The 26,445-nt window shown below is 48.9% G+C and overlaps 1 protein-coding gene across 1 annotated transcript in view; it reads right to left on the bottom strand.

Annotated features, from left to right (window-relative positions):
* Positions 1-26,445, bottom strand: part of ELAC2 (elaC ribonuclease Z 2) — a 117,224-nt gene that overhangs the window by 47,215 nt on the left and 43,564 nt on the right. Inside the window, 3 exon segments of the mRNA XM_033961702.1 lie at positions 15,131-15,227; positions 18,149-18,270; positions 20,296-20,381. Of these exon segments, the coding sequence (XP_033817593.1) occupies positions 15,131-15,227; positions 18,149-18,270; positions 20,296-20,381 (305 nt within the window).

A 26,445-nucleotide genomic window follows, 5' to 3' on the forward strand; every position in this document is an offset into this window, starting at 1 on the left:
CTGTGTAAGCAGAGAAGGAAAAATAGGCAGAGGAAGAGGCTCCCTGGAACTGAGTTGCAACAGAAGGGAGAACCAAGGTTGTCAGGGCCACCAAGGAGCTATCAGAATCATGATGGCACGCGAAGACTTGAGCTTGACGAGAGTCTTCAGAATCAGAGGGAATGGAGGAAACGCATACAAAAACTCATTCATCCATCTGCCTTGATCCTGAGAGGAGTGTAAACCCTGGAGCAGAAGCGGGGCAGCTTGTGATTGAGGGGGGATGCGAACAGATTGACGTTTGGAGTCCCCCAACGAGCAAACACCCGACGCAGGGTCACGGAATGGAGGGACCACTCGTGAGGCTGCAGAAGATGACTCAACTTGTCTGCCAGATAGTTCCGCTGGCCCTGAATGTAGACAGCTTGAATATGTTGTGGCGAATGACCCAATCCCAGAGCCCCATCGCCTCCAAGCATAGGGACCTGGACCCCGTGCCCCACTGTTTGTTGATATAATACATGGCGACCTGGTTGTCCTTGCGAACTAGCACCATCCGGTCACGAAGAAGGTGACAAAAGGCTTTCAGAGAGAGGAAAATCGCTTGAAGCTCCAGAAGATTGATGTGACAAAGGCGGTTGGCGCGGGACCAAAGACCCTGGGTGCGCAGACCATCCAGATGAGCCCCCCAAGCATAGGTCGACGAGTCCTTCGTGAGGACCTTTTGCGGAGGAGGAGCATGAAACAGAAAACCTCTGGAAAGATTTGAAGAGAGCATACACAAAGGAGTCACGTCAATGCGTCGGGAGAGAGAATCCCGATCCTGGATCCATTGGGATACCAGAGTCCATTGAGGAACACGGAGGTGAAGTCTGGCAAAAGGAGTCACGTGAACCGTGGAGGCCATGTGACCTAGGAGGACCATCATGAGCTGAGCCAGCGCCAAGTGCATATGGGTCACTCTTCGGCACAAACGGATTAGGGCCTCCTGACGAGGCCGAGGCAAGAAGAAGCGGAGACGAACCGTGTCCAGGACCGCTCCAATGAACTCGAGAGACTGGGACGGGCAGAGGTGAGACTTGGGAAAGTTCACCTCGAAGCTTAGACTCTGAAGGAGCAAGATGGTCTGTCTCGTCGCTCGCAGGACCTCGGTGCAAGAGGACGCTTTGATTAACCAGTCATCGAGGTAGGGAAACACCTGCATGCCGCGGAGGGGCAGAGCCGCAGCGACCACAACCAGACATTTTGTGAAAACTCTTGGAGAGGCCGCCAGGCTGAAGGGAAGAACACGATACTGGAGATGGAGATCCCCCACCTGGAATCTCAAATACCGGCGAGAGGCCGGGTGTATCGGAATGTGCGTGTATGCCTCCTTGAGGTCCAGTGAGCACAGCCAGTCCCCCTCGTCCAAGAGGGGATACAATGTGGGAAGGGTGAGCATTCTGAATCATTCCCGGACCAGAAACTTGTTCAAAGCACGGAGGTCCAGGATCGGACGTAGATCCCCCGTCTTCTTGGGTATCAGAAAGTACTGGGAATAAAATCCGGAGTTCCACTGGTTTGGGGGAACCTCCTCGACCGCCCAAAGGCGAAGAAGAGCCTGAGCTTCCTGTAGGAGGAGGGGAAGCTGAGACTGAGCAGAAGGGAACTCTCCTGGAGGCAAGTCCGGAGGTATGCGACTGAAGTGGAGGGGGTACCCCTTCTGGATGATAGACAGGACCCGTCGGTGGTAAGACTCTCCCATTGAGTGTAGAAATGATGGAGACAACCCCTGATGGGGAGGAGAGGAGGCTCCAGGAGGAAGGGCACCCGAAGGCTCAGACTGGACTTGTCAAAAGGACAGCCCGGGCTTTGCCGGGGCTGGCGGCTGAGTCTTAGGTTGACGTTGCTGCTGCTGCTGCTGTTTCGGAGGCCTAGAGAAAGCAGGAGTGGATTTTTGTGGATAACTCCGGAGAGGGATTTTTATATTGATGAGCCGGAGGGGCCTTAGGTTTAAGTTTCACCAGGAACGCAAAGGACCGCTCGTGGTCTGAGAGGTGCTTCGTGGCCACCTTGATGGAATCATCGAAGAGCTCATGACCCACACATGGGAGATTGGCAGAGGCGATCCTGTAGATTCAGATCTATATCCACAATCCGAAGCCAAGCGAGGCGACGCATGGCAATCGCAAAGGCTGTAACTCTCGAGGACAATTCAAAGGCGTCAAAAGAGGCCTGAAACATATACAGGTGGAGATGGGAAAGGGTCTCCTCGAGGAGACGAAACTTCTGACGCTGAGGCTCTGGCACGACCCCCCGGAACGAGCGGAGGGCATTTATACAGAACCGGAGGTAGGACGTGAAGATGAAATTGTAGTTAAGGATAGGTTCGCCATCATCGAATTCTGATAAAAGGCGGCAACCAAATTTGTCCATCGTACAGCCCTCCCTGCCCGGAGGGACGGCAGCGTAAACCTTCGAGCGGTTTGACTTCTTCAAGGAAGACTCAACCTCCAAGGATTGGTGGGATAGCTGAGCACTTTCAAACCCTTTAACCGGGATAGTCCAGTAACGGGACTCCAACTTGGAGGGAATAGCTGTGATAGCATATGGTGTCTCCAGGTTCCGGAGAAATGTTTGCCGGAGAACCTGATGCAACGGAAGACGAAGCGCCTCGTATTGTCAACTCCCATTTCTGCCAGGTAAAGCGGGAGTCAGCCTAAAGATCTAAGTTCAAAGCTCTGCCCATGTCAGAGATGAAACGAGAAAAGGAGGAGGTCCGAGAAGAAGATTCATCTTCCGGGGGAGACTCCGACCGAGACTGGGGTGCAGCTGAGAAAGAGGGAGAAACTTCCCTGGAATAGTAAGCTGGAGCCTCGTTGTCCCGTGAACGGGAGACCGAAGAGGTTCGACTAAGGCGTGTAGAGGGCGTCTAGGAACGGCCCCATGCCAGATGGACTGGGGAAGACCCCGGGGTCCGAAGAAATCGCTGAAGAAGCCTCAGAGAAGACGGGGTATAGGGAAAATCCCCAACTGTCTTCGATGCAGCGCCTTTAGAAGCCGCCAAGCACCTCAATGGGGAACACTAGAGTCCAATTCGAGGACAAGCGTGTGTCTGGACAGTTTCGAGGTCAGAGACCTGCCCTGACAGGGCGGGGAAGACCGGGGCCGTTTAGAAGAGGCGAGCCTTGCTGCAGTAGCGGGGGAAAAAGTGGCCCCTATTTTGACCCCCGAAAAGTCATCGGTGACTCAGGAGAGGAAGACTTGCTCGAGGGAATCCGACGAGTCTTACGGTTAAGGCCTCGAGAGATGAGGGGATGCTCAGGCTGGTCAGACCGCGACTGGGTCGAGACCGAGGTCAAAGGCGTCAAAGTCGGAACTAGTTGGCTGACCACAGAGGAAAACTGTGTGGTAATAATAGCCTTAAGCATGTCCTCAAACATAGGCACCGAGACCAAAGGAAGGTGGGTCGGAGGTGCAGCAGTGCGCTCCTTCGGGGGCAACCTCGAGAAAGAGTATTCCCTACGTGAGGAGGCACGCTTAGATTGATGTCTCGAAGACGCCGATGAGGCGGCGCTAACATGAGACTCCGAGGTAGGCTTCTTCGCTGGCATACCTGAGGAGGAAAGAGGAGACTTACCCAAAGCCAGAGTAGCAGGAGGGGCCGAGGCTGGAGCCTTCGAGGCAGATGGGGATTTTGAGGCCAAGGCGCTCAACGAGGGCGTCGAGGCCGAGCTTGAGGCCAGTCCTGCAGGATCCATGGGGCCAAAGAGTTGGAGAATCTTGGCTACCCGTCTACGAAGAGCCCGCGGTTGTAAAGTCACATAACGGGGACACGACTCAGTGCGGTGCTCTGCACCCAGCCACTCCACACACCAACAATGAGGATCGGTGATGGAGATAACCCGGTTGCACTTAGTACAGTTTTTAAATCCGGTACGAGGCCGGGACATAAGAAAAAAGAGAGCCGCGGCCACGCAAGGCCAGGCAGCTAAAGGAAGACCAGGAACCCGGTCAAAAATATACGAACTGAAAAAAAATGAAAATAAAGAAAATGAAAGACGCAAGTACAGCAACTCAAAAGAAACTAACTAAATAAGCCGCGGTGCAAGAGGGACAATGAGATCGCGCGAAGCAAGGGAGCAGTGCTTCTGGCTCCGCGGAAAACAGAGAACTGAGGACACGCCGAGGCGATGTATGTCCTAGGCAGGGTGGGAGGGGCACGCGCGCATGCGCGGGCCAATCGCAATCCTGAAGGTCTTCGAGCAAGTCTGCTTGCAAAAATGTCCGCTAGGGGGCTCCGTCAGTGACATCACCCACATGTGGAGAATATGCTGCCTGCTTGTCCTGGGATAATCACAGAAAACTCCCCACAGGGTCTGGCAACTGGCCAGAAAATCTTCAAGCCTGTAAGAAGAATAACAGAAACAGAAAGAAACAGACTATGCCAAACAACTGAGTGTATACAGAGAGGGCGTGTCGTATGGAATCCTACAGGCACTAACAGAAAGAAGATGCTCGAAGGCATAAACTTAATAATCCATTCTGAGATATCCCTTCTGGATCCGTCGCAAGGCCAAAAAGCAGTGCAGCAAACTGGAAAAGCTGTTGAACATGGAAACGCAGGAACCTGCAATGCTCCAGGTAGATTGGAATATGGAGGTAAGCCTCCAAGAGATCCAAGGATGCTAGAAATTCTCCTGGAAAGACAGTAGTTATGACTGCACAGTTTCAATGCGGAAATTAGGAATCCACAAGATGCAGTTGATCGCCTTTAGATCTAGAATGGGTCTCCAGTCTTCTGAGCCTTTCTTTGGCACGATGAAGTATAAGGAGTATCTGCCTAAGCCCGATTCATGTTCTGGAATGGGTTCTTTCTATCGCCCTGATTTCTAAAAAAACATTGAATAGTAGCATGGACTCGGGAATTCTTTTCCTGCTGACCTGCTGGAGAGTCCAGACACAGATCTAGAGGCAGGCAAAAGAAATCATTCTTATGCCCCTCCCAAATGATGTCTAGCACCCATTGATCCGAGGAAATGTGTGTTGAAAATCCAAGATGGCTGCCACCTGCAATTTCACGCCAACAGCAAAAATAATAAAACCCAAAAATAACGATTTGGGGGTCTGGGGAGGTGGGGGACCTGAACCCTACCCTCAGAAACTGTGAAAAACGTGTTTAAACACTTTTATTAAGCCACCTCCAAAGTTCCCATAGGAAATAATGGAGGATTTACTCAGTTTCAACTGTGCCTACCTGCCCACACTTACACAGCAGCTGAATGGAAGGAAAGGATTTTCTGCCTCAGAAGCCTCTCCAAAGGACCAAAATTGAAGATCTTAGGCCTGCCAGCCAGCCGAACACAGACTATGTCCTCCACCCCCACGGATCCTCATGGGTTTCACTCTAGACACATACAGTCAGCGGGCAAGAAAACTCCCTGAGGAATAGACCCCAAGTTTAAGAAGGGTGGCACACAGCAGACTGGCTACACAGATCTACCAGTTTCTCTGTGAAGCAGTAGTCCAGCACCTTGGGACTGTGTCCTTTCTTCAGACAGGGGACCACTGAAGCCACCAAAAAAGCACTTTAAGCTAATAAATAAGAAAAAGAAGAGCAACTGCAAAAGACTTCTGCACAGACTGCTTGCAGAAATTGAAACTGGATATGTTTCTAGCTCTCAGGCTAAGGGGATGGAGCATGTACTCAGAAAAGTGTTTGGATTTCTGCAACTCCGGGACTGTGGGTTGGGATTGAACACCTAGTGTATGGAATCCAGAAGGAACATAATAATGTTCTTGTAGCGCTCCATGGTGTGGACGCAACTTGAATACTATCGGCACATCTCAAAAAAAAAAAAAAAAAGATATAATGGAATTAGAAAAGTACAGAGAAGGGCGATGAAATTGATAAAGGGAAGGAATGACTTGAGGAAAGACTAAAGTGGCTAGGGCTCTTCAGCCTGGAGAAGAGATGGTCAGGGGGTGATACGAGAGGTCTATAAAATATTGAATGAAGTGGAACTGATAGATGTGAATCGCTTGTTTACTTCTTCCAAAATTACTAGGACTTGGAGGTGGGGAGGACATACAATGATACTACTAAGTAGTATATTTTCTCTGGTTTGTTTTAAATCTCTTTTTTCACTCAACATGTAAAATTAAACTCAAATCCATTGCTGGAAAAGGAGAAATTAGGTTATCTGCTAATTTTCTCTTTTTCTTTCTTTCTTTTAGCCTCTCTAGACCGATACAGTTCTTTACTGATGGGTAATATCTCACTGTGACCAGCAGGTGAAGACTGAGACCAAAACTTTGGTAGTAGTATATTAGCTGAGGCTCCCCATCCTAACCCAGTCTACCAAATAGCCAAGCAGAACTAAGAAAAAACATTGAACAGTAATAACACGCCAAACAGGAATATAAAGCAACAAACACAGTAACGGTGTTGGAAAATGCATAGAACCAAAATCCTGTAGTGAAAATGTCCTCAAAGCTCACCAGCTATGTCAGCTGAGCCACAGCCACTGTTCTTGTATTTCCCAGGCCCTAGAAAAATACTTGAACCCGCAGAAAAAGTAAAATCTTCATGCGAACAAAACCGCAATCACCGCAGAAAGACAGATAGGGTAGGGAACTGCACCGGTCTAAAGAGGCTAACAAAGAAAATTAGCAGGTAAGAAACTAATTTCTCCTTCTGTGTCACTCTCTAGACCGGTACAATTCTTTACTGATGGGACATACCAAAGCAGAACCCATCAAGGGTGAGCATCCTGAAGGGCCGACACCAGAACACGCTCACCAAACACCACGTTCCAATGCGCCTGAATGTCCACACGGTAGGGTCTGACAAAGGAATGCAGAGAAGACCAAACTGCAGCCTTACAAATATCACTTTACAAATACCCACTGGAGGCACAAGAGAAGACTCGGCCCAAGAAACTGCCTGACCCCGAGTGGAATGAGCCTGGAGAAATTCCAGAACAGGCTTTTTCTAAAGAAGATATGCAGAAGCAATAATCTCCTTAATCCACCGCGCAATGGTAGCCTTGGAAGCGCCATCCCCCTTACGAGGACCCAATAAGAGAACAAAGATGATCCAAGTTCCTGAACTCTTGGGTCCGCTGAACTTAAGAGCAAAGGACCTGGCAGACATCCAATTTGCACAACTGTTTCTGTTCCAAAGAGTCCTCCCAATGCCCAACACCGGGAGGACCACGGACTGTTTGACATGAAAAGGCGAAACCACTTCAGCAGAAAGGAAGGGATAAGCCGCAAAGAACCCGCTCCCTAGAGAACTCCAGGAAGGGAGACCTAAAAGAGAAAGCCTGAAGCTCAGAAACACTTCTAGCAGAAGTAATGGCCACCTAAAAGACTGCTTTAAGAGTAAGGTCCTTCAACAAGCATGCACCCAAAGTCTCAAAAAGTGGGCACACCAGCATGGATAAGACCAGCTTAAGATCCCAAGATGGGGGAGAGAGAGACAAGATGGCGACGAGAGTGGACGTGTGAGTCCAAGCTCCCGCTCTGGCAAAATAAATTTACCTTCGGTGACGCTTTCCTCAAAGTGTCTTCGATGCCTAAGAGGAGGGGACGACAGAGGGATATCCCTCATTCCTTTGCCGTGACTTCGACTCCGCGTCAAACTGCGATAACAACATTCGCAGTTCCGATGGCGTCGGGCGGATCCGCTACTGAGCTCCAGGAGCAGCTCAGCATGGACGGCGATGCATCGCTGAGCCCCTTGGGACCTGATCCTCCTCCTCCCCCGAGTAGCACAACGGAGTTGTTGCTTCCTGTTGGGGGAATTTGGCAGCAACAGACTCAGGAGGTGACCCTGTTGCAGGCAAGCTCGGAAAAAAGATCAGGAGAGGGAGGAGCAACACTGCAGGCAAGTGATGGTGAGAGTGGGGGAGGTGAAGCCCGGGAAGGAGAGCGGGAACCCGGGTTCCCTCATCTCAAGCCGCTTGTGAAACCGGCGGTGGTCACACTGGATTCATTGTGGGGAGCAATTGAAAATCTTCAAACTGTATGTATTGGATTTATTTCCTTGATGGCTGAAGTTTCTTCTAAAGTTAATAAACTGGAAACTGTTTCCTCTGATCAAGCGAAACAAATAGGAGACATTGAAAAATCTATAATTGAGGTTAAATCTTTAAATAATCAGAATGCAAAGGATAAAGTTTTTCTTCTCCGTAAAATTGAAAACTTGGAAAACCAAAATAGGAGTTTAAACTTGAGGATTTTAAACTTTCCTATGTCTAAATTTAAAACTCCTAGGGAATTATTTAAAGATTTCCTGGTTTCTACATTACAAATCACGGAAATGAATATACCACCTTTGCAGAAGATTTATTACTTAAAAAGGACATTAAAGGAGTCTGAAACAACTACTGAACAAGATTTAACAACCCTTTTGGAATCATCAAATCTTGAACTGTCCGGACGAGCTACATTGATAGTATCCCTGGTATTTTATCAGGATAACGAAATGATTTTGAAATTGTATTATGGTTTAAAACAAGTTTCCTTTTTGGAAGAAAGAATATATATATATCCGGACGTTTCAAAATGGATTCAGACTAGAAGGAAAGAATTTCTTGCATATAGGGATAAAGTTGTTTCATTAGGAGCCTCTTTTCAGTTAAGATTTCCTTGTAAATGTTTTGTTGTATTTCAAAACAATAGATATATCTTTTATGATTCTCAGCAGCTACGTTTCTTTTTAGAGGGTAAAGGTGTTTCATTTGCACCATAATGACTTCGGTGTAACTCAAGTCCTTTTTCTTTTATTAACCATCGGTTCTCACTTAATTTCCTGTAAAACTTTAATATGTGATCTTTCCTGGAAGAATTTCCTTTTCTTAGTCTCTTTCCTCCTTTATTGAGGACTATGTTAAATAAAAAGTATGGGTTACTTCTTTTTGTCAATATATTTCCAATAATGAAAATGGATTTATTTTGTATTATCTTTGTTTTGAATTATGATTACTAATATTGGATGTACTAATATCGTATATTGCCTTTAAACATAATTGTTGTTTATTTGAAAAATTTAAATAAAGATTTATAAAAAAAAAAAAAAAAAGATCCCAAGATGGAACAGACAGTCAAAAGGGAGGTTTTAACAACTGGGTCGCCCGCAATAATTGAACATCAGGAATGACAGTCAAACATTGACCTCGTAACAACGCATGAAAGGCAGACAAGGCTGCAAGCTGAACTCGGAGAGAAGACCAAGCCAGGCCCCTGTCCAGGCCATCTTTTAAGAACTCCAAGATATAAGACAAGGAAGTGTGAAGAGACCACTTCACCCGCAGCACACCATTCCTCAAATAGACACCAAACACGCAAAACCGTTAGCAGTACTCTTCAATCTCTCCCTAAGTACGGGGAGAGTCCCCCTGGACTGGAAAACAGCCAACGTCATTCCTCTGCACAAAAAAGGTTGCAGAGCAGAGGCTGCAAATTACAGACCAGTAAGTCTCACATCAGTAGTATGTAAACTCATGGAAACTTTACTTAAAGGTAAACTAGACACGATTTTGGACGAGGGGAACCTAAGGGATCCCTGTCAACATGGATTCACTAGGGGTAGGTCATGCCAATCCAATCTAATCAGCTTCTTTGATTGGGTGACGGGAAAGTTAGACTCGGGAGAGTCTCTGGACATAGTGTACTTGGATTTCAGTAAAGCTTTTGACAGTGTCCCACACCGCAGACTATTGCACAAGATGAAGTCGATGGGGTTAGGTGAGAAACTAACTGCATGGGTCAACGATTGGCTGAGTGGAAGACTTCAGAGGGTGGTGGTCAACGGCACCCTCTCTGAGACATCGGAAGTGACTAGCGGAGTGCCGCAGGGCTCGGTCCTGGGACCATCCCTTTTCAACATATTCATAAGGGACTTGACCCAAGGGCTTCAGGGTAAAGTAACATTGTTCGCCGACGACGCCAAACTGTGTAATATAGTAAGTGAAAGCAATCTCAAGGATAATATGACGCAGGATTTGATCACGTTGGAAAACTGGTCCTCGACATGGCAGCTGGGCTTCAACGCTAAGAAATGTAAGGTCATGCATCTCGGCTGCGGAAATCCATGCAAAACTTACACCTTAAATGGGGAAACACTAGCTAGGACTTCAGAAGAACGGGACTTGGGAGTAATCGTCAGTGCAGATATGAAGGCTGCCAAACAGGTGGAGCAGGCCTCATCCAAGGCAAGGCAGATGTTGGGATGTATCAATAGAGGCTTCATCAGCCGCAAACCTGAAGTCATAATGCCGCTTTACAGAGCCATGGTGAGACCTCACCTGGAATACTGTGTGCAATTTTGGAGACCACACTACCAAAAAGATGTGCTTCGAGCTGAATCTGTCCAGCGAATGGCCACTAGAATGGTCTCCGGACTCAAGAGTCTCTCATACGAAGAAAGACTGGGCAAACTACAGCTATACACTCTTGAGGAGCGTAGAGAAAGGGGAGACATGATTGAGACATTTAAGTACATCACAGGTCGTGTCGAGGCGGAAAGCGATATATTCTTCCCCAGGGGACCCTCGGTCACAAGGGGGCACCCGCTCAAACTCAGAGGAGGGAAATTTAATGGTGACACCAGGAAGTATTTCTTCACAGAAAGGGTTGTAGATCACTGGAACAAACTTCCGGTGCAGGTGGTCAAGGCCACCAGCGTGCTAGACTTTAAGAATAAATGGGACATCCACGTGGGATCCCTATGGGGGTCGAGCTAAGGATCTGGGTCATTAGCACTCAGACTTGATGGGGTGGGTCAGAAGAGTGGGCAGACTTGATGGGCTGTAGCCCTTTTCTGCCGTCATCTTTCTATGTTTCTATGTTTCTATAAGCCCTAGAAGTGGAAAGTCTCCGGGACCCCAAGAGAGTGGAAATCACTGTATCTAAATACCCCTTATCACCTAGGTGTGCCATTTCATGAGCCAAGCCGTAAGAAAAAAGGGGCCCAGATCGAACATTGAAATGGGGCCCCGAGACAGAAGGTCGGTCGAGAGAAGCAGTGGCAGAGGATCTGCCACAAGATGATGAACCAGGTCCGCGTACCACGGACACCTGGCCCAGTCCGGGGTCACCAGGATCATGAGGCTGGGATGCCGAACAATGCAACCCCCCCCAAAAAAAAACCTCTGCTCACTAACAGCCACAGAGGAAACACGAGAAGACCCTCCGTTTGCCATGGCTGAACCCGAACATCCAGCCCCTCGGCCTGATCGTCTCTTTGACGACTAAAGAAGTGGGATGTTTGGTGTTGACACTCATGGCCATCAGGTCCATGAGGGGCTGACCCCAAGTCTGCACTATTAACTGGAAAGTTGCGGGACCGAGACACCACTCTCCAGGATCTAGCATGTGGCGACTGAGGAAGTCTGCCTTAACATTCTTCATGCCTGCAATGTGGGAAGCTGAGATGTTCTGAAGATGAGACTGCCCAGACCATGAGCAGAGCTGCCTCCTGAGCCAGACAACTTTTGGTGCCCCCCTGACAACTGATATAGGCCATCACCGTGGCATTGTCCGAGAGAACCCGGACCGACTTGCCCTTCAATAAGGACTAGAAAGCTAACAAGGTCGGATGGATGGCTCTGGTATCCAGAACATTTATAAACCAAGCTGTCCGGCTTAGAACGAACTAGACACTGAGCTCCCCAGCCGAGGAGTCTGGCGTCCATGAGAAGCACTATCCACCAGGGCTGATCCAGACTCAGCCTCTGTACTAGATGGGAGGTCTGAAGCCACCAATGAAGACTACAGCAAGCCAAACCCTGAAGAGGAACAGGGAAATCTAAACTGTGTTGGGGCAACCACCTCCGAAGAACATACTGAAGCGGATGCATGTGGGCCCGAGCCCACCTCACCACATCTAGGGAAATCGCCATCGACCCGAAGACTTGGAGAAAATCCTGTGCCCGAGGATACCAGGATGCCATGTGGAGGTGAATCTGTAACTGTAATGTGCTGACCCGGGCCTCTGGGTGAAGACCTTCCCAAAGGAGGTGTCGAACAGATCCCCAAGATACACCAGGCACTGAGAGGAGGCCAACCGGTTCTTGGAAAGATTGACAACCCATCCTAGCGACTGCAGGAACTCCACCACCTAAGCCGTGACCTGGGTGCTCTCCTGGAATGACTTTCATCAAATCAACCAGACGTCCAGGAAGGGATGAACCAGAATGCCTTCCTTGTGCAAAGCCGCCGCCATGACCACCATAACCTTGGTGAACATCCTCGGGGCCGTGGCCAGACCAAAGGGAAGCGCACAAAACTGATAGAGCCGACCCAAGACTGCAAAGCAAGGAAACCGTTGATGGGAGGCCCAGATTGGCATATGCAAGTAGGTCTCAGTAAGATCTCCCCCGGCTGAACTGCCAGAATAATCTACCATAGCATCTCCATGTGAAAAGATGGAACTAGGAGCCCTGTTAACCTCTTTCAAATCTAGGATGGGTCGAAAGGTCCCCTCTTTCTTGGGCACCACAAAGTAAATCGCGTACCGACCGGTGCAACACACCTGAGGGGGCACTGGAACAACTGCATTGAGAACTAGCAATCCTTGAAGGGTCTGCCAAAAGGCCTGCTTCTTCCATGCCACCTGACAAGAAGTTAAAAAAATGATCTGGCAAGGAGTGGGCAAACTCCATAGCATAACTGTCCCGAATCAGCTCCAGGACCTACTGATTGGACGTGATCTCTGCTTACTTTGGATAGAACTCGCGCTGATGGGCACCCACCAGAAGCAGGGGGGCACCGGCAAGGAGTCATTGGGCAGGACGGGCAGCAGGAAAACCGGCGGAGGAAAAACCCAGCTCCCTGGCAGACCACTCCCCCTTGAAAAGACTGCATGCGCTGATAGACACGGCCCCAAAACCCGGAGGCCAGAAAGAAAGTGGCTCCTAGACCAGGGTGAAGCCAGCAGAAAACACAAAGCGCCCTCAAGCAGAGCCACCCTGTGCCAGCAGCCTAGCTCTATCTTTAGGCAAACTAGGCACTGTATCAGGGAATGTCAAACACATGGTCAACACCCTGCTCGGTTCACCGAAAAAGAAGCCCGAGCAACCAGACTACCACACATCTTCGCCTTGACCACCAGGGCAGTAAAACAGCAAACTGAGAAAGGAGGGACTCCCAACATACTCTCCACAGGGTCCCTCAAAGAAGAGTCGCCTGCAACAGGTACAATAGGTCGCTTCGTGACAGCTAAGAGGCATCACAGCCACAACATAAGACTGGAAAGTGTCCTGATCCCCTTCGGGATGAGAAGCCGGCGGGCTATAGAGCACAGAGAGCTAAAAAGGGCCACAGGCACCAGATACCAGCACAAACTCCCAAAAAATCCTGAAACCCAAGAAAAAGAACAGGAAGCTAGGCGGATCCCCTGCAACAAGGGGTCCACCACACGCGGGGGCTCCTTGCATGCTACCTTGAATCCTGAGGAGACCTGAAACCGGTGGAGATACTGAAAATATATTTTCATCTGTAAACCAGATGAAGCTGATGCTGTGCTCTAGGTACTTGGTCAAAAGCTGCTTGCACCGTTTCAGGCGTGTCTTTGTAGTGCAAAGTTAACACTTGGGTACGACACTTTTTAAGACACTAATTTCAGATTGTCATGAATTATCCAAACCACAGTTGTTTGGCTTATTCCTGCTTCTCTTGCTATTTGGCAAGTTCTTTGGTGTGTTTGCTGCGCTTCCTCCTGGGTCAGTACAAATTGCGTACAACATCAATATGCTCCTGTGTGTGTGAATCAAGAATACTCATCCACTGCCTGACTTATGATCCACAGTGCCCATTGCTTGGATCTTGCATAGCAGCACATCAGGACTGTTTTTGTTCCAACCCTTCTGTGGGAACTCTTTCAACAATCGTCGACTGCTGTAACCTTTTAGAAGTACTAAGTTTTTGTTTCTTTTATCAGAATTCGATCTTCTGTATTGAAAATCATTTTGATACAGAGACTGTTTACAAAACTACAATCTGCTTCTGTACGTGTCCCATAGCAACAATTCATTTTCACAAGGTAGTGTTTCCGTGTGTATCCCATAACAATTCATTTTCAGAAGGTGGTGTTGTGGTGCGATGAGAAATATTTACATTTTATATCAACATCATTCAAGTCATGACAAACTAAATTTCATAAGAATTGGTCCAGTTCTGTGTGGGGAGGTTTTCAATTCATCTCCATGGGGAGCCAGTGCTCTGATATAAAGAGTGGGAATGACTTGACCATATTTGAGCCCACAAGTCATCAGCTTAACAGCCATATTATGAATAAGCTGCAGGCACCTAAACTCAACGCATTACAATAGACAATATGTGAGATCACTAATGGATGCATCAGGATAAGAGAGCTAAGAAAGGGCAAATCTCTAATCTGGTGGAGTTTGTAAAAACATTTGCTATCTCTGGCAGAAATATGGGCATAAAAAGGTAAGATAAGAGTCCAGTCATACTCACAATTTGACCAATTTCTTGCTTTTAATATACCTAAAAAAAAAGTTTTACTATGCTTTTGCCTCCAACAATCTTCTTTTTCAAGATCTCTTTGCCTTCCTTACCAGCACCTTGAATTTGACTTGCCATTCCTTATGCTGTTTCCCATTTTCAGTCGGATCCTTCTTTCACATTCTGAAGAATTTTCTTTTAGCTCTGTTATTTCTCCTCCTCCCCATCCCTACTCCAAAAAACTACCAAAACCAAAACCCACCATCTTTTCTCCAGGAAGCAAGGAGTTGGAAGGAAGCTGGGAAGAAAAAAAAAAAGGGGGGGGGGGAGAGAAGACTGAGAAAGATCCCAAGGACACTTGTCTGGAGTGGGAAGAGATTTGGGACTGCTTCTGCAAGACCCTTGATCTTCCTCCATAGCTCAGATTGATCAGGTCTTCATCTGAGCTCAGGTCTTCCATTTTATCACTCATCTCACTAGGACCCATCAACATCTGGTGTGGACAGAATATTGGAGAGCTAAAGGGCACAATGCCTCTTATAGGGCACAACTCACAGCTCCTGTCAGTTTTCAACTGCTGGCTGAAGATCATAACATATTTGACTGGTCTGGTCACACCTTTTTTTTTTTGAGGGGGGGGATGCACCTTATTTCTCTGGAACCAAACAAAAATATTACACAATAATATAAACACTACCTGATATTCACAAGAGTTGAACTAACATTGCGAATTTTCATTGGTACTGCTGATCCAGTTCCAAGGAATACTATTTCTGGATACTTTTCAATGTTACCTACAAAAACACAGAAAATTAAAGTCACTTTCAACATAGAAATAATAAGCGAGCTAAGCATTTTGGATTCTTTGTTTGTAAAGGCTCATATAACTTTCTTGATGGGAAGGAATGGGCAGTTTTTTCCTGTTCCCTTTAGACTTCCGGGATGGAATCTGCAGAAGACCTCATTTGGAAACTGAAGCCAGGTGCTCCATGTTACCACTAATCCACTGTGCAATTCTCTGTGTGCTCATTTGTATACATGTGCAGGGGACTGTGCATACAAATTCTTGAAAAGAAACAGGGCCCTTCATCAAAGGGCGCTAAGCACATTAGTATGTGTTAACTGCTAAAAAGGGTCATAGAAATATAATGGGCGTCTTTAGCGATTCCCCCTTAAATCTCAATAATTTTTAGGGTCTGTCCGGAGGAAGATAGGTTTTTGCAGCTTCCGTATTCAGGAGTGCTCCGATGAACTTAAGAGAGCGAGTTGGAATGAGGTTGGACTTTTGATAATTGATGATGAATCCTACAGACTGAAGGGTTTGAACTGTGGTATGGATGGTTAGAAGCAACTGGTCTTTGGAATGAGCTACTAGGAGCCAATCGTCTAAGTATAGAAAGACCATGTGGTGGTGTTTTCATAGATATGCTGCAACTATAGCTAGGCACTTCATGAAAACTCTTGGTGCTGACAAAAGACCAAAAGGTAGAACCTTGTGCTGGAAATGCCGAGTCAGGACTTTGAACCGTAGGAAAAGCCAGTGAGAAGGATGAATAGGAATGTGGGTATAGGCATCCTTTAGATCTAGGGCGGCTAACCAATCGTATTGTTTCAGAAGGGGTAGGATAGTTGGAAGAGATATCATCTAGAACAGGGGTGCCCACACTTTTTGGGCTTGCGAGCTACTTTTAAAATGACCAAGTCAAAATGATCTACCAACAATAAAATTAAAAAAAACAACCCACAAAGCACACTGAAAGGCAGAGAAAATGTTAATTATCATTCATATTCCGGGTTTTTTTCAAAGAAGTCAAGGCAGATGACTCTATGCAATGTCATCTCAATAACAACCATACAAAAATAGACAAATATAGCCCCTCCCTTTTTACTAAACCACATACCAGTTTTTAGCGCAGGGAGTTGCACTGAATGCCCCACGCTGCTCTCAACGCTCATAGGCTCCCTGCGCTAAAAACCGCTATTGTGGTTTAGTAAAAGGGAGCCATAGTACAAAATATAGACAGCAGATATAAATTCTCAAAACAGACACATTTTGATCACTAAATTGAAAATAAAATCATTTTTCCTACTTTTGTTGTCTGGTAATTTCATGAGTCTCTGGTTGCACTTTCTTCTAATTTCTTCTCACTTCACTCTGGCTGCACTTCTTCTGACATCTTCCGACTTCAGCCCACTCCTGTATCCAATATTTCTTCCCTTCTTTCAGCCTCCCATATGCTTTCTCTCTTCCAGACCTCATTCTCTCCCCCAACTTTTTCTTTCTCCCTGCCTCCTGTTCTTTCTTTCTCTCTCTCTCCATGCCCACTTTCTTTCTGTCTCCCTGTTCCCTTTTTCTTTCTGTCTCCCTGCCTGCCCCCTTTGTTTCTTTATCCCTGCCCTCCCCCAAGCCACTAGGTTCGCCATCGCCACTGGGGAACAGGCCTCCAAGCCACCGCCCCCCAAGCTCTCCATGCAGAAGCCTTGCACTGACCAGCATTCTGCTCCCCTTCAATTCTGATGTTGGAGAGGAAGTTCCGGGCCAGCCAGGCAGCGATTGGTTGGCCCAGAAATTCCTCTCCGAAGTCAGAATTGACGTCGGGGAGAGGAATGCTGGTCAGCGTGAGGCTTCTGCAGGCCCAAATCTCCGGACGGCTAGGTCCGAGGAAAAGAAAAAAAGCCAGTCTTCCATGAGAGCCGTTCCAGTCTCCTTTTAGCACGACACTTAGAAGAATGCATAGCCCCTCCCCCCCAATAGGAACCACCTCAACTTCCCATTTTCAGGCTCAAGACGTCAGAGCAGCAGCAGCAGCAGCTCCAGCATTTTTGGGCAGAGCACCTCCTGCTCCCGACCGCCTTTCTCCAGTCTGGCTTGTCGATTCCGCCAGGGGCAGCTGGCACTCAGCTCTCCAGGGTCGTGACTTCCCTAGACCTCCCTTCCGCCTTCTCCTGAAGGGACATCATCCCCCAGTCTATCAAAGAGTGTCTACAGGAGAAAGCGAGAGAGGGAAGACGGGTTCTAGCAGTCGGGCAAGGAAGGGCGCAGCGAGAATGAGTGTGCGTGAAGTGATGACCGGTGGGGAACCTTGGGGAGAGGAAGGCTGATCAGCCGGTCGATTGGGATGGCAACACAAGTCTATCACAGAACCCGGGATGGGCTCCGCGATCGACTCGCTTTGCCTTCCCGATCGACCGGTCAATCGCGATCAACGTATTGGGCACCCCTAATCTAGAACTTTTCTTTTTTGGAGCAGGCATTGAGAGGTCTGAGGTCTAGAATGTGTCATGGACCTTGATTGTTTTTGGGAATGAGGAAGAAACGGAAGTAAAACCCATGGTTTTGTTGAATAGGAGGCACTTCCTCAATGGCATTGTTGTTCAGTAGAAGAGTAACTTCTGAAGCAAGTTGCGTAATGCCCTGATGAGGTATCGCAGAAGGTGGAGGAGGTTGGGAAGGAAATTGAGAAAATAACCCTGGGCAACGATGGTGAGAACCCATTGGTCCGACCCGATAGCCTGCCAGGCTGAAAGGAAATGAGTTAGCTCCCCTTAACGCTGTTAAACCCATCCTGTTGAAAAAGGTCTTGCAAGAGGAGCTGGCAGAAGCTCCAAAAGTTTATTGAAGTATTTTAATGGCTTTGTTCTGATGAATTCACTGTTGTTGAATGTTACCAGCATTATGACTTTAAAGCCTCAATAGTTTGTCTATTCTGGTTACCTGGTGATGATGGAGGAGCTGCTGCCAGGATCTGCTGACATTTCTGCACTTGCTCTTGAAAACCAGGAATTTCCATGGCTTCTGTTACAAATTGTGAGCAGCTGATATTCACCACAGCATCTCTGAGTGGAAAAATTGTATATTATAAAACAGCAAGTGTTTCCTGCATGCCTTATGGCATCTAATGTATTATAACAGACTAGTGTTCGCGGCCTTCTACTGCCCTAATTTCCTCTGCCGCTTCTCTGATGATGTAATCAGGGACGCGGCAGAGGAAATCTGGCCAGTAGAAGGATGTGAAGCAGCGTGTTTACTGTGCCTCAGACACTAATGGAGCCGAGAGGTTTGTCGGCCGTCTAGCGGTGGGAGAATCGGCCTGGAGGGTCAACGGGGGTTTCGGGTGTGTCGGGTAGGGTCGGCGCTGGGTGGGGGGAGAGGGAGGGAGTCACGGCATGTTACCTTACGCCGGTCGTTAGAATAGAACCTAAGCCGCATGCATACTCTTACCTGCCACGGACATACGGATCAAGGAACACGAGGGTAAGAGTGCGCATGCGCGCTTAGCGTTTTATTATAGTAGATAACAGCTACATTACAGTCAGGTTACATTTAAACAAAATATGATGGCAGATAACTGAAAGACCTATCTAGTTGCCAAAAGTACTTTCTGCTAGCTTGCCACAGACCCCAGTTGATCTCAAGCTTTCCCTTAAATTCTTTACTCAGAAAGATGATAGCAGATCAAGGCCAAATGGCCCATCCAGTCTGCCCATCCATAGCATCCACTAAGGAGATCCTATATGCCTGTCCCACATTTTCTTGAATTCAGACATAGTGTCTCCACCACCTCTACCGGGAGACTATTCCATGCATCTACCACCCATTCTGTACAAAAGTACTTCCTTAGATTACTCCTGAGCCTATCACCTCTTAACTTCATCCTAATCCCTCTCATTCTGGAGTTTCTTTTCAAATGAAAGATTTGTCTCATGCACATTAATGCCATGTAGGTATTTAAGTATCTATCGTATCTCTTCTCTCCTGCCTTTCTTTCAAAGTATACATTCTGAATTCATCCTGTTTATATCTTTTTGAAAGCACGGTCCCTAGAATTGTATGCAATATTCAAATGAGGTTTCACCAGAGTCTTATACAGGGGCATCAATACCTTCTTTTCCTACTGGCCATACTTACTATTACTAATAATCAATAATCATACATCTCCCTATGCACCCTAACATCTTTCACCATCGCCTATTCAACCTGTTTGGCCACCTTTAGATCATCACATACTATCACATCCAGGTCTTGCTCCTCTTTCATGCACAAAGGTTCTTCACTCACTAAACTGTAACATTCCCTCAGGTTTTTGCTGCCAAATTTCAGACCATTCTTCAAGCTTTGCTAAGTCCTTCCTCATGTTATTCACATAATCAGGGGTGTCTACTGATTGTTAAAAAGAACAGGCACAAGAACCAAACCTTGAGGCACACCAATGGCGACATCCCTTCCCTCAGAGATCTGCACTGACCACTACCTTCTGTCACCTTCCACTCAACCATTTCCTGACCCAGTCCGTCACTTTGGGGCCTATCCTGAGGGACCCTTGTCAAAGGTTTTGCTAAAAACACCACATCTAGCATACTCCCTCTATCCATTTTACATTTACAGATCCTCTTGTCTTATCCCAGGCATTCTTGAATTCTGTTTCTCATTGGTGGGGATACTGTTCCATACACCTATTACTCTTTCTGTGAAACTATTTTCTAATGTTACTCCTGAGTCTATCCCTTTAAGTACCATACAGTGACCACCTGTTCTAGAACATAATGACATAATGTTTGCTTTTTGTACTATTAAGGCAATGGTTCTCAATTTAATTTTCAGGGTACATCTTGTCAGTCAAGATTTCAGGATACACACAATGAATATGCAAGAAATAGATTTGCATACAAAGGAGGTAGTGCATTCAAATTTCTCATTCATATTCGTTGTGGATATAGTGAAGTCTTGACTGACTGGGTGTGACCTGATAATTGGATTGAGAACTCTTTTTCTAAGATATTTGGTTGTTTTGGTTTTTATCATTATCTCCTCCCTCATTTAGGGTATGTATTTTTGTGTTTTTAAGTCTTTCATAGACCTACCTTTGCCACTCAGGTTTTGGCAGAAGCTGATATTTCAGTAGACACTCCCCTCGGATGTGACGGGCACTCAGCACAGCCTCTTCCTCCTAAAAAAAAAAAAAAAAGCCAGCAGAAAAAGTATTAAAATTTGGCTCCTTTCCCCAATTTCTTGGAGGAAAAGTCCATAGTCTGTTATTCAGGCAGCCATGGAGGAAGCCACTGCTTACCCTGGATCAGTAGCATGGATGTTGTTAGTTTTTGGGGTTTTGCCAGGTACTAGTGACCTGGATTGGCCATCTTGAGGATGGGTTACTCGGCTAGATGGACCACTGGTCTGACCCAGTAAGGCTATTCTTAAGTTCTTGGCTTCCTCATTGCTTTTTTCCCCTCAAGTGTTCTTATTTTGGTTTCTGCACATCAATGTTAAGGGAAATGCTAGCCTAAAAGGTTGGATTATCTGTATATCATTCTTCACAGAGTTCTACTTGTAACTGCACTTAAAATTCTGCCTTTAAAAATTCTGCTGTAAGCTGCATTGGGAAATTTGTAATTTTTTTTAAAATGAATTTTCTAAAATCAAAATATAATTCAAGTTTCAAGTTTATTAAAATTTGATAAATCGCTTATTGCATACTAAGCGAGTAACAATTAATATTTAAGATAGATCAAGAATCCATTATACATCATTGAGGTGGGTTAAAAACAAACAGACAAAACGAACAAACATGATACATAAGGGAATGGAAAGTAAGAGAGAACAGTTACAATGTTAATATTTATCTTAATTTTAAGGAAAAGAAAAACGGATAGGGAGAAAACATGAGGAAAGGGATTGGAATTGATACAAATGAATTATTTAAACATTGAATATTAAATAAGGAGAAATTAGGTTCTTACCTGCTAATTTACTTTCTTTTAGCTTCTCCAGACCAGTAGAGGTTAACTTTACGAATGGGTATATATCTAATCATGACCAGCAGGTGGAGACTGAAAACAAAACTTTGGGACAGTATATCCTAGCCCCTCCTCTCTATTTCCCTCAGTCTGCCGAATAGCCAAGCAGAACCAAGAACTGGAAAACAACAGAGAGAAAAAACAATACTCCGAAAGGAGTAACAAATAACATACCCAAAAATGCTGTTGGAAAATGCAGAGGAGAAATTCCCGAAGGAAGAATGTCCCCACAGCTCGCCAGCTAAGCCAGCCGAGCCACAGCCGCTGTTCTTCAATTCTCCCCGGCCCTAGAAAAATACTAGAACCCGCAGCAAAAACCAAAAACTGCCCGCGCAACAGCCCCAACAACAACAACAACAGACAGGGTGGGGACCTCTACTGGTCTGGAGAAGCTAAAAGAAAGTAAATTAGCAGGTAAGAACCTAATTTCTCCTTCTTTAGCACTCTCCAGACCAGTAGAGGTTAACTTTACGAATGGGACGTACCAAAGCAGTCCCTCTCACGGGCGGGACCCCCGAAGGGCCGATACCAGTACACGCTCACCGAACACCGCGTCCCGACGCGCCTGCACATCAACCCGATAATGACGAACAAAGGAATGCAAGGAGGACCAAACCGCAGCCTTACAAATATCCACTGGAGGCACGAGCGACGACTCAGCCCAAGAAGTCGCCTGACCCCGAGTGGAATGAGTCTTGAGAAACTCCGGAACAGGCTGCTGTTTCAGAAGATAAGCGGAAGCAATCGTCTCCTTGATCCAGCGCGCAATAGTAGCCTTAGAAGCGCCAGCTCCCCGACGAGGACCAGCCAGGAGGACAAAGAGATGATCGGACTTCCGGAATTCCTGGGTCCGCTGCACATAAGAGCGAAGGACCCGACCGACATCCAACTTGCGCAGCTGCCGTTGCTCAGAAGAGCCCTCCCGACCACCCAAGACCGGGAGAACCACCGATTGATAGACATGAAAAGGAGAAACAACCTTCGGCAGAAAGGAAGGAACAGGCCGCAAGACGACCCGCTCCCTAGAAAACTCCAAGAAGGGAGCCCTACAAGAGAAAGCCTGTAGCTCAGAAACACGCCTAGCAGACGTAATGGCCACCAAAAAGACCGCCTTCAAAGTAAGGTCCTTCAAAGAACAGACGTCCAAGGGCTCGAAAGGCGGACGCACCAAAACAGAGAGAACCAGATTAAGATCCCAAGAGGGAACCGAGGGCCGTAGGGGAGGCCTAAGCAACTTGGCCGCCCGCAAAAATCGAATCACATCAGGAAGAGCCGATAAACGCTGACCTGACACCAACCCTCGAAAGGCCAACAGGGCCGCAAGGTGAACCCGGAGAGAAGACCAAGCCAGGCCTCTATCCAGGCCATCCTGCAAGAACTCTAGAATGATAGGCAGAGAAGCGCGAAAAGAGGTCACCCCCCGCGCCCGACACCATTCCTCAAATAGACGCCAAACCCGCACATAAGCCCGAGAGGTAGAAAGCCTCCGGGACCCCAACAGTGTAGAGATCACCTTGTCTGAATATCCCTTCTTGCTAAGGCGACCCCTTTCAAGAGCCACGCCGTAAGACAGAAGGGAGACGGGTCGAACATGGGAATGGGACCCTGCATCAGAAGGTCGTCCGAGAGAGGCAGAGGAAGAGGATCCGTCACCAGGTGCCTCACCAGATCCGCATACCATGGACGGCGAGGCCAATCCGGCGCCACCAGCACCACCAAACTCGGATGGTGAACAATGCGAAGAAGTACTCTGCCCACCAGCGGCCAAGGAGGGAACACATACAACAGCCCCTCCGTTGGCCACTGCTGGACCAGAGCATCCAGACCCTCGGCCAGACCGTCCCCGCGACGACTGAAGAAGCGGGGCACTTTGGCATTGCCACCCGTGGCCATCAGGTCCATCAGGGGCTGCCCCCAAGCCTGCACTATCAACTGAAACGCCTCGGCGCCGAGACACCACTCTCCTGGATCTAGAAAGTGCCGACTGAGGAAGTCTGCCTGAACATTTTCTACTCCGGCTATATGAGAGGCCGAGAGGTCCAGCAGAGGGGACTCCGCCCAAACCATGAGCCGAGCCGCCTCCTGCGCCACAGGAGTGCTCTTGGTGCCCCCCTGACGATTGACATAAGCCACCGCCGTGGCATTGTCCGACAGGACTCTGACCGACTTGCCCAGCAAAAGGGAGTGGAAAGCTAACAGCGCCAGCCTGACCGCTCTGGTCTCCAACACGTTGATCGACCAGGAGGCCTCCTCCGCGGACCAGGTGCCCCGAGCTGAGTGGCCCATAAACTGAGCCCCCCAACCGAGGAGACTCGCATCTGTAAGGAGCACCGTCCACCGCGGGAGATCCAGACCCACCCCCTGAACCAGGTGAGGGGTCCGGAGCCACCAGCGCAGACTGCAGCGTGCCAAGCCTCGCAGGGGAACCGGAACATCCAAATCTTGCCTCCGGGGAGACCACCTCCGGAGCAGAGCATACTGAAGAGGACGCATGTGGGCCCGCGCCCACCTCACCACGTCCAGGGACGCCGCCATCGACCCCAAGACCTGGAGGAAATCCTGCGCCCGAGGACCCCGGGACGCCAAAAGCAGGCGAATCTGAGATTGCAATTTGCTCACCCGGGCCTCTGGAAGGAAGACCTACCCCAAGGAGGTGTCGAACATAACCCCAAGGCACTCCAGACGCTGAGCCGGGACCAACCGACTCTTGGAAAGGTTGACCACCCAGCCCAGCGACCGGAGAAACTCCACCACCCGAGCCGTAACCCGGGAGCTCTCCTGCAACGACTTTGCCCGAATCAACCAGTCGTCCAGGTAGGGGTGAACCAGGATGCCCACCGACCGCAAGGCTGCCGCGACGACCACCATTACCTTGGTGAACGTCCGAGGAGCCGTGGCCAGACCAAAGGGAAGCGCACAGAACTGAAAGTGCCTCCCCAAGATCGCAAAGCGAAGGAAGCGCTGATGAGAGGCCCGAATTGGAACCTGCAAGTAGGCCTCCATCAGCTCGAGAGACGTAAGAAACTCCCCCGGCTGAACCGCCAGAATGACCGACCGCAGCGTTTCCATGCGGAAAGACGGAATCTTGAGAGCTCTGTTGATCCCTTTCAAATCCAGGATGGGCCGAAAGGTCCCCTCCTTTATGGCCACCACAAAGGGTCTGACGAAAAGCCTGCGTCTTCCATGGAGTCTGACATGGAGAAGCGAGAAAAAGGTCCGGCAGAGAGCGGGTGAACTCCAGAGCGTAACCGTCCCGCACCACCTCAAGGACCCACTGATCGGACGTGATCTCGGCCCATTTGGGGAAAAATTTGCGCAGCCGGGCCCCCCACCGGAACCAAAGGGGGCGCCGGCAAGGAGTCATTGCGCAGGACGGGAAGCGGGGGAACTGGCGGAGGGAATCCCTGCCCCCCGACGGGCCCCCCGAAAGGGCTGCATGCGCTGGAAGAACCGACCCCGGGAAAACCCCGGAGACTGGAAAGAAGCAGCCCCCACGCCCAGGGCGATACTTGCGAAATTCCCGCAAACGCCCCCGGGCCGCACCCCCCCGAGACGCCGGGCGGGCACGGTCCTCCGGCAGACGGGGAACTTTCGAGTCCGACAGAGTCTGAATCAACTTATCCAAGTCCTCTCCAAATAAAAACGACCCCCGAAAGGGAAATTTAGTAAGCTTAGTTTAGGACGCAGCATCCGCCGCCCAAGCGCGCAGCCACAACACACGCCTTGCGGCCACGCCAAAAGCCATAGACTTAGCCGAGATCCGCACCAAGTCATAGAGAGCATCTGAGAGGAATGAGGCCGCCATCTCAATCTTCGCTACCTCCTGATCCACCAGAGACCAGTCGTCAGACTCTCGATCCAAGACCCGCTCCGCCCACCGAAACACGGCGCGAGCGACCAGTCCCCCACAAATAGCCGCCTGGACCCCAAAGGCAGAGACCTGAAAATTTTGCTTAAGGATGCTCTCCAATTTGCGCTCCTCAGAGTCCCGCAAGGCAGAACCGCCCTCAACAGGCACGGTATGCCGCTTGGAAATTGCCGAGACCACCGCATCCACGACTGGCGAAGCTAACGTAGCCCGATCCCCTTCTGGAATGGGATACAGGCGAGCCATGCTGCGCGCCAGCCGAAACGGCGTCTCCGGCGTTTTCCACTGCTCCAGAATAATATCCCGAATATCCTGATGCATAGGAAAAGAGCGGGAAACGGAACGGATCCCCCGTAACAGGGGGTCCCCCACACGCGGAGTCTCCGGCGGCGCGTCCTCAAAACGCAAAACCGAAGAAACCTGCTGAATAAGGTCAGGCAGCTCATCTTTCTGAAAAAAGGCGCACCACGGACGCCTCGTCACTGGAGAACGGGAAATCCGACAATCCGCCGCCAGCTTCCGTCCCCTCCAGAGAGTCCTGGAACTCCTCAGAAGGGTCCAGGTCCTCCTCCAGACCGACCCGTTCCTCCGACCACAAATTCTCGTCCCACTACACCCGCGGACGCTTGGACAAGGGAGGCGGCGGAGGGGACGTCACGTCAGACGAGAGAGGCAAAGCCGCAGGGAGCGCGGAGGAAACCCCACCCCCCGAAACCCCCTGGGCGCAACCGGGACCCCCAGCCGCCTGAAAATAGGCTCTGCATAAAGAAAAGAAAAATTCAGGGGAAAAACCCCCCGAGGGTCCCAAGGGACTCCCTGCCACAGCAGGGGACCCAGCAGAACCTTGCCCCTGCATAGTCAAAACAGGGGGAAGGTCACCTGAGGTGGAAGACAAAATGGAGGGGCCAGACAGAGAAGATGGCGGTTTTCCCGCCAAAAAAGCTCCCTCCATAGCCTGAAGCGGCTGAGAAACCTGAATAGTCTCAGCCGCTAAAGCAGGCAAGCCGGCATCAGCTGTCAAAAAATCAGCTGAGAGGGAATCCTCTAAAACCCGACCGTCGGCGGCTCGGGGATTCCCTCCGTGGGCGGACAGAGAAGACCGGGCTTCCCCACCGTTCCCTGCCGACTCGCGAGGCACCATCGGCGGGGAGCTCTGGGCGCCTGCAGCCGCTGCCGACGGAGCTCCACCACCTCACCGACCCAAACCGCCGAGTTCAGGCCGGCCGCGAGTGCCTCGCGGCTGGACTAAATTTGTGTCCTACTCCCCCGGAGAAGGGCACAATTGCTCCATACGCGACCTAGCTAGAAAAAAGTGCCGGTTACATGAAAAAATACAGTAAAATACAGTT

The sequence above is a fragment of the Geotrypetes seraphini genome, chromosome 10 (genome assembly GCF_902459505.1).
Source record: "Geotrypetes seraphini chromosome 10, aGeoSer1.1, whole genome shotgun sequence".
NCBI lineage: Eukaryota > Metazoa > Chordata > Amphibia > Gymnophiona > Dermophiidae > Geotrypetes > Geotrypetes seraphini.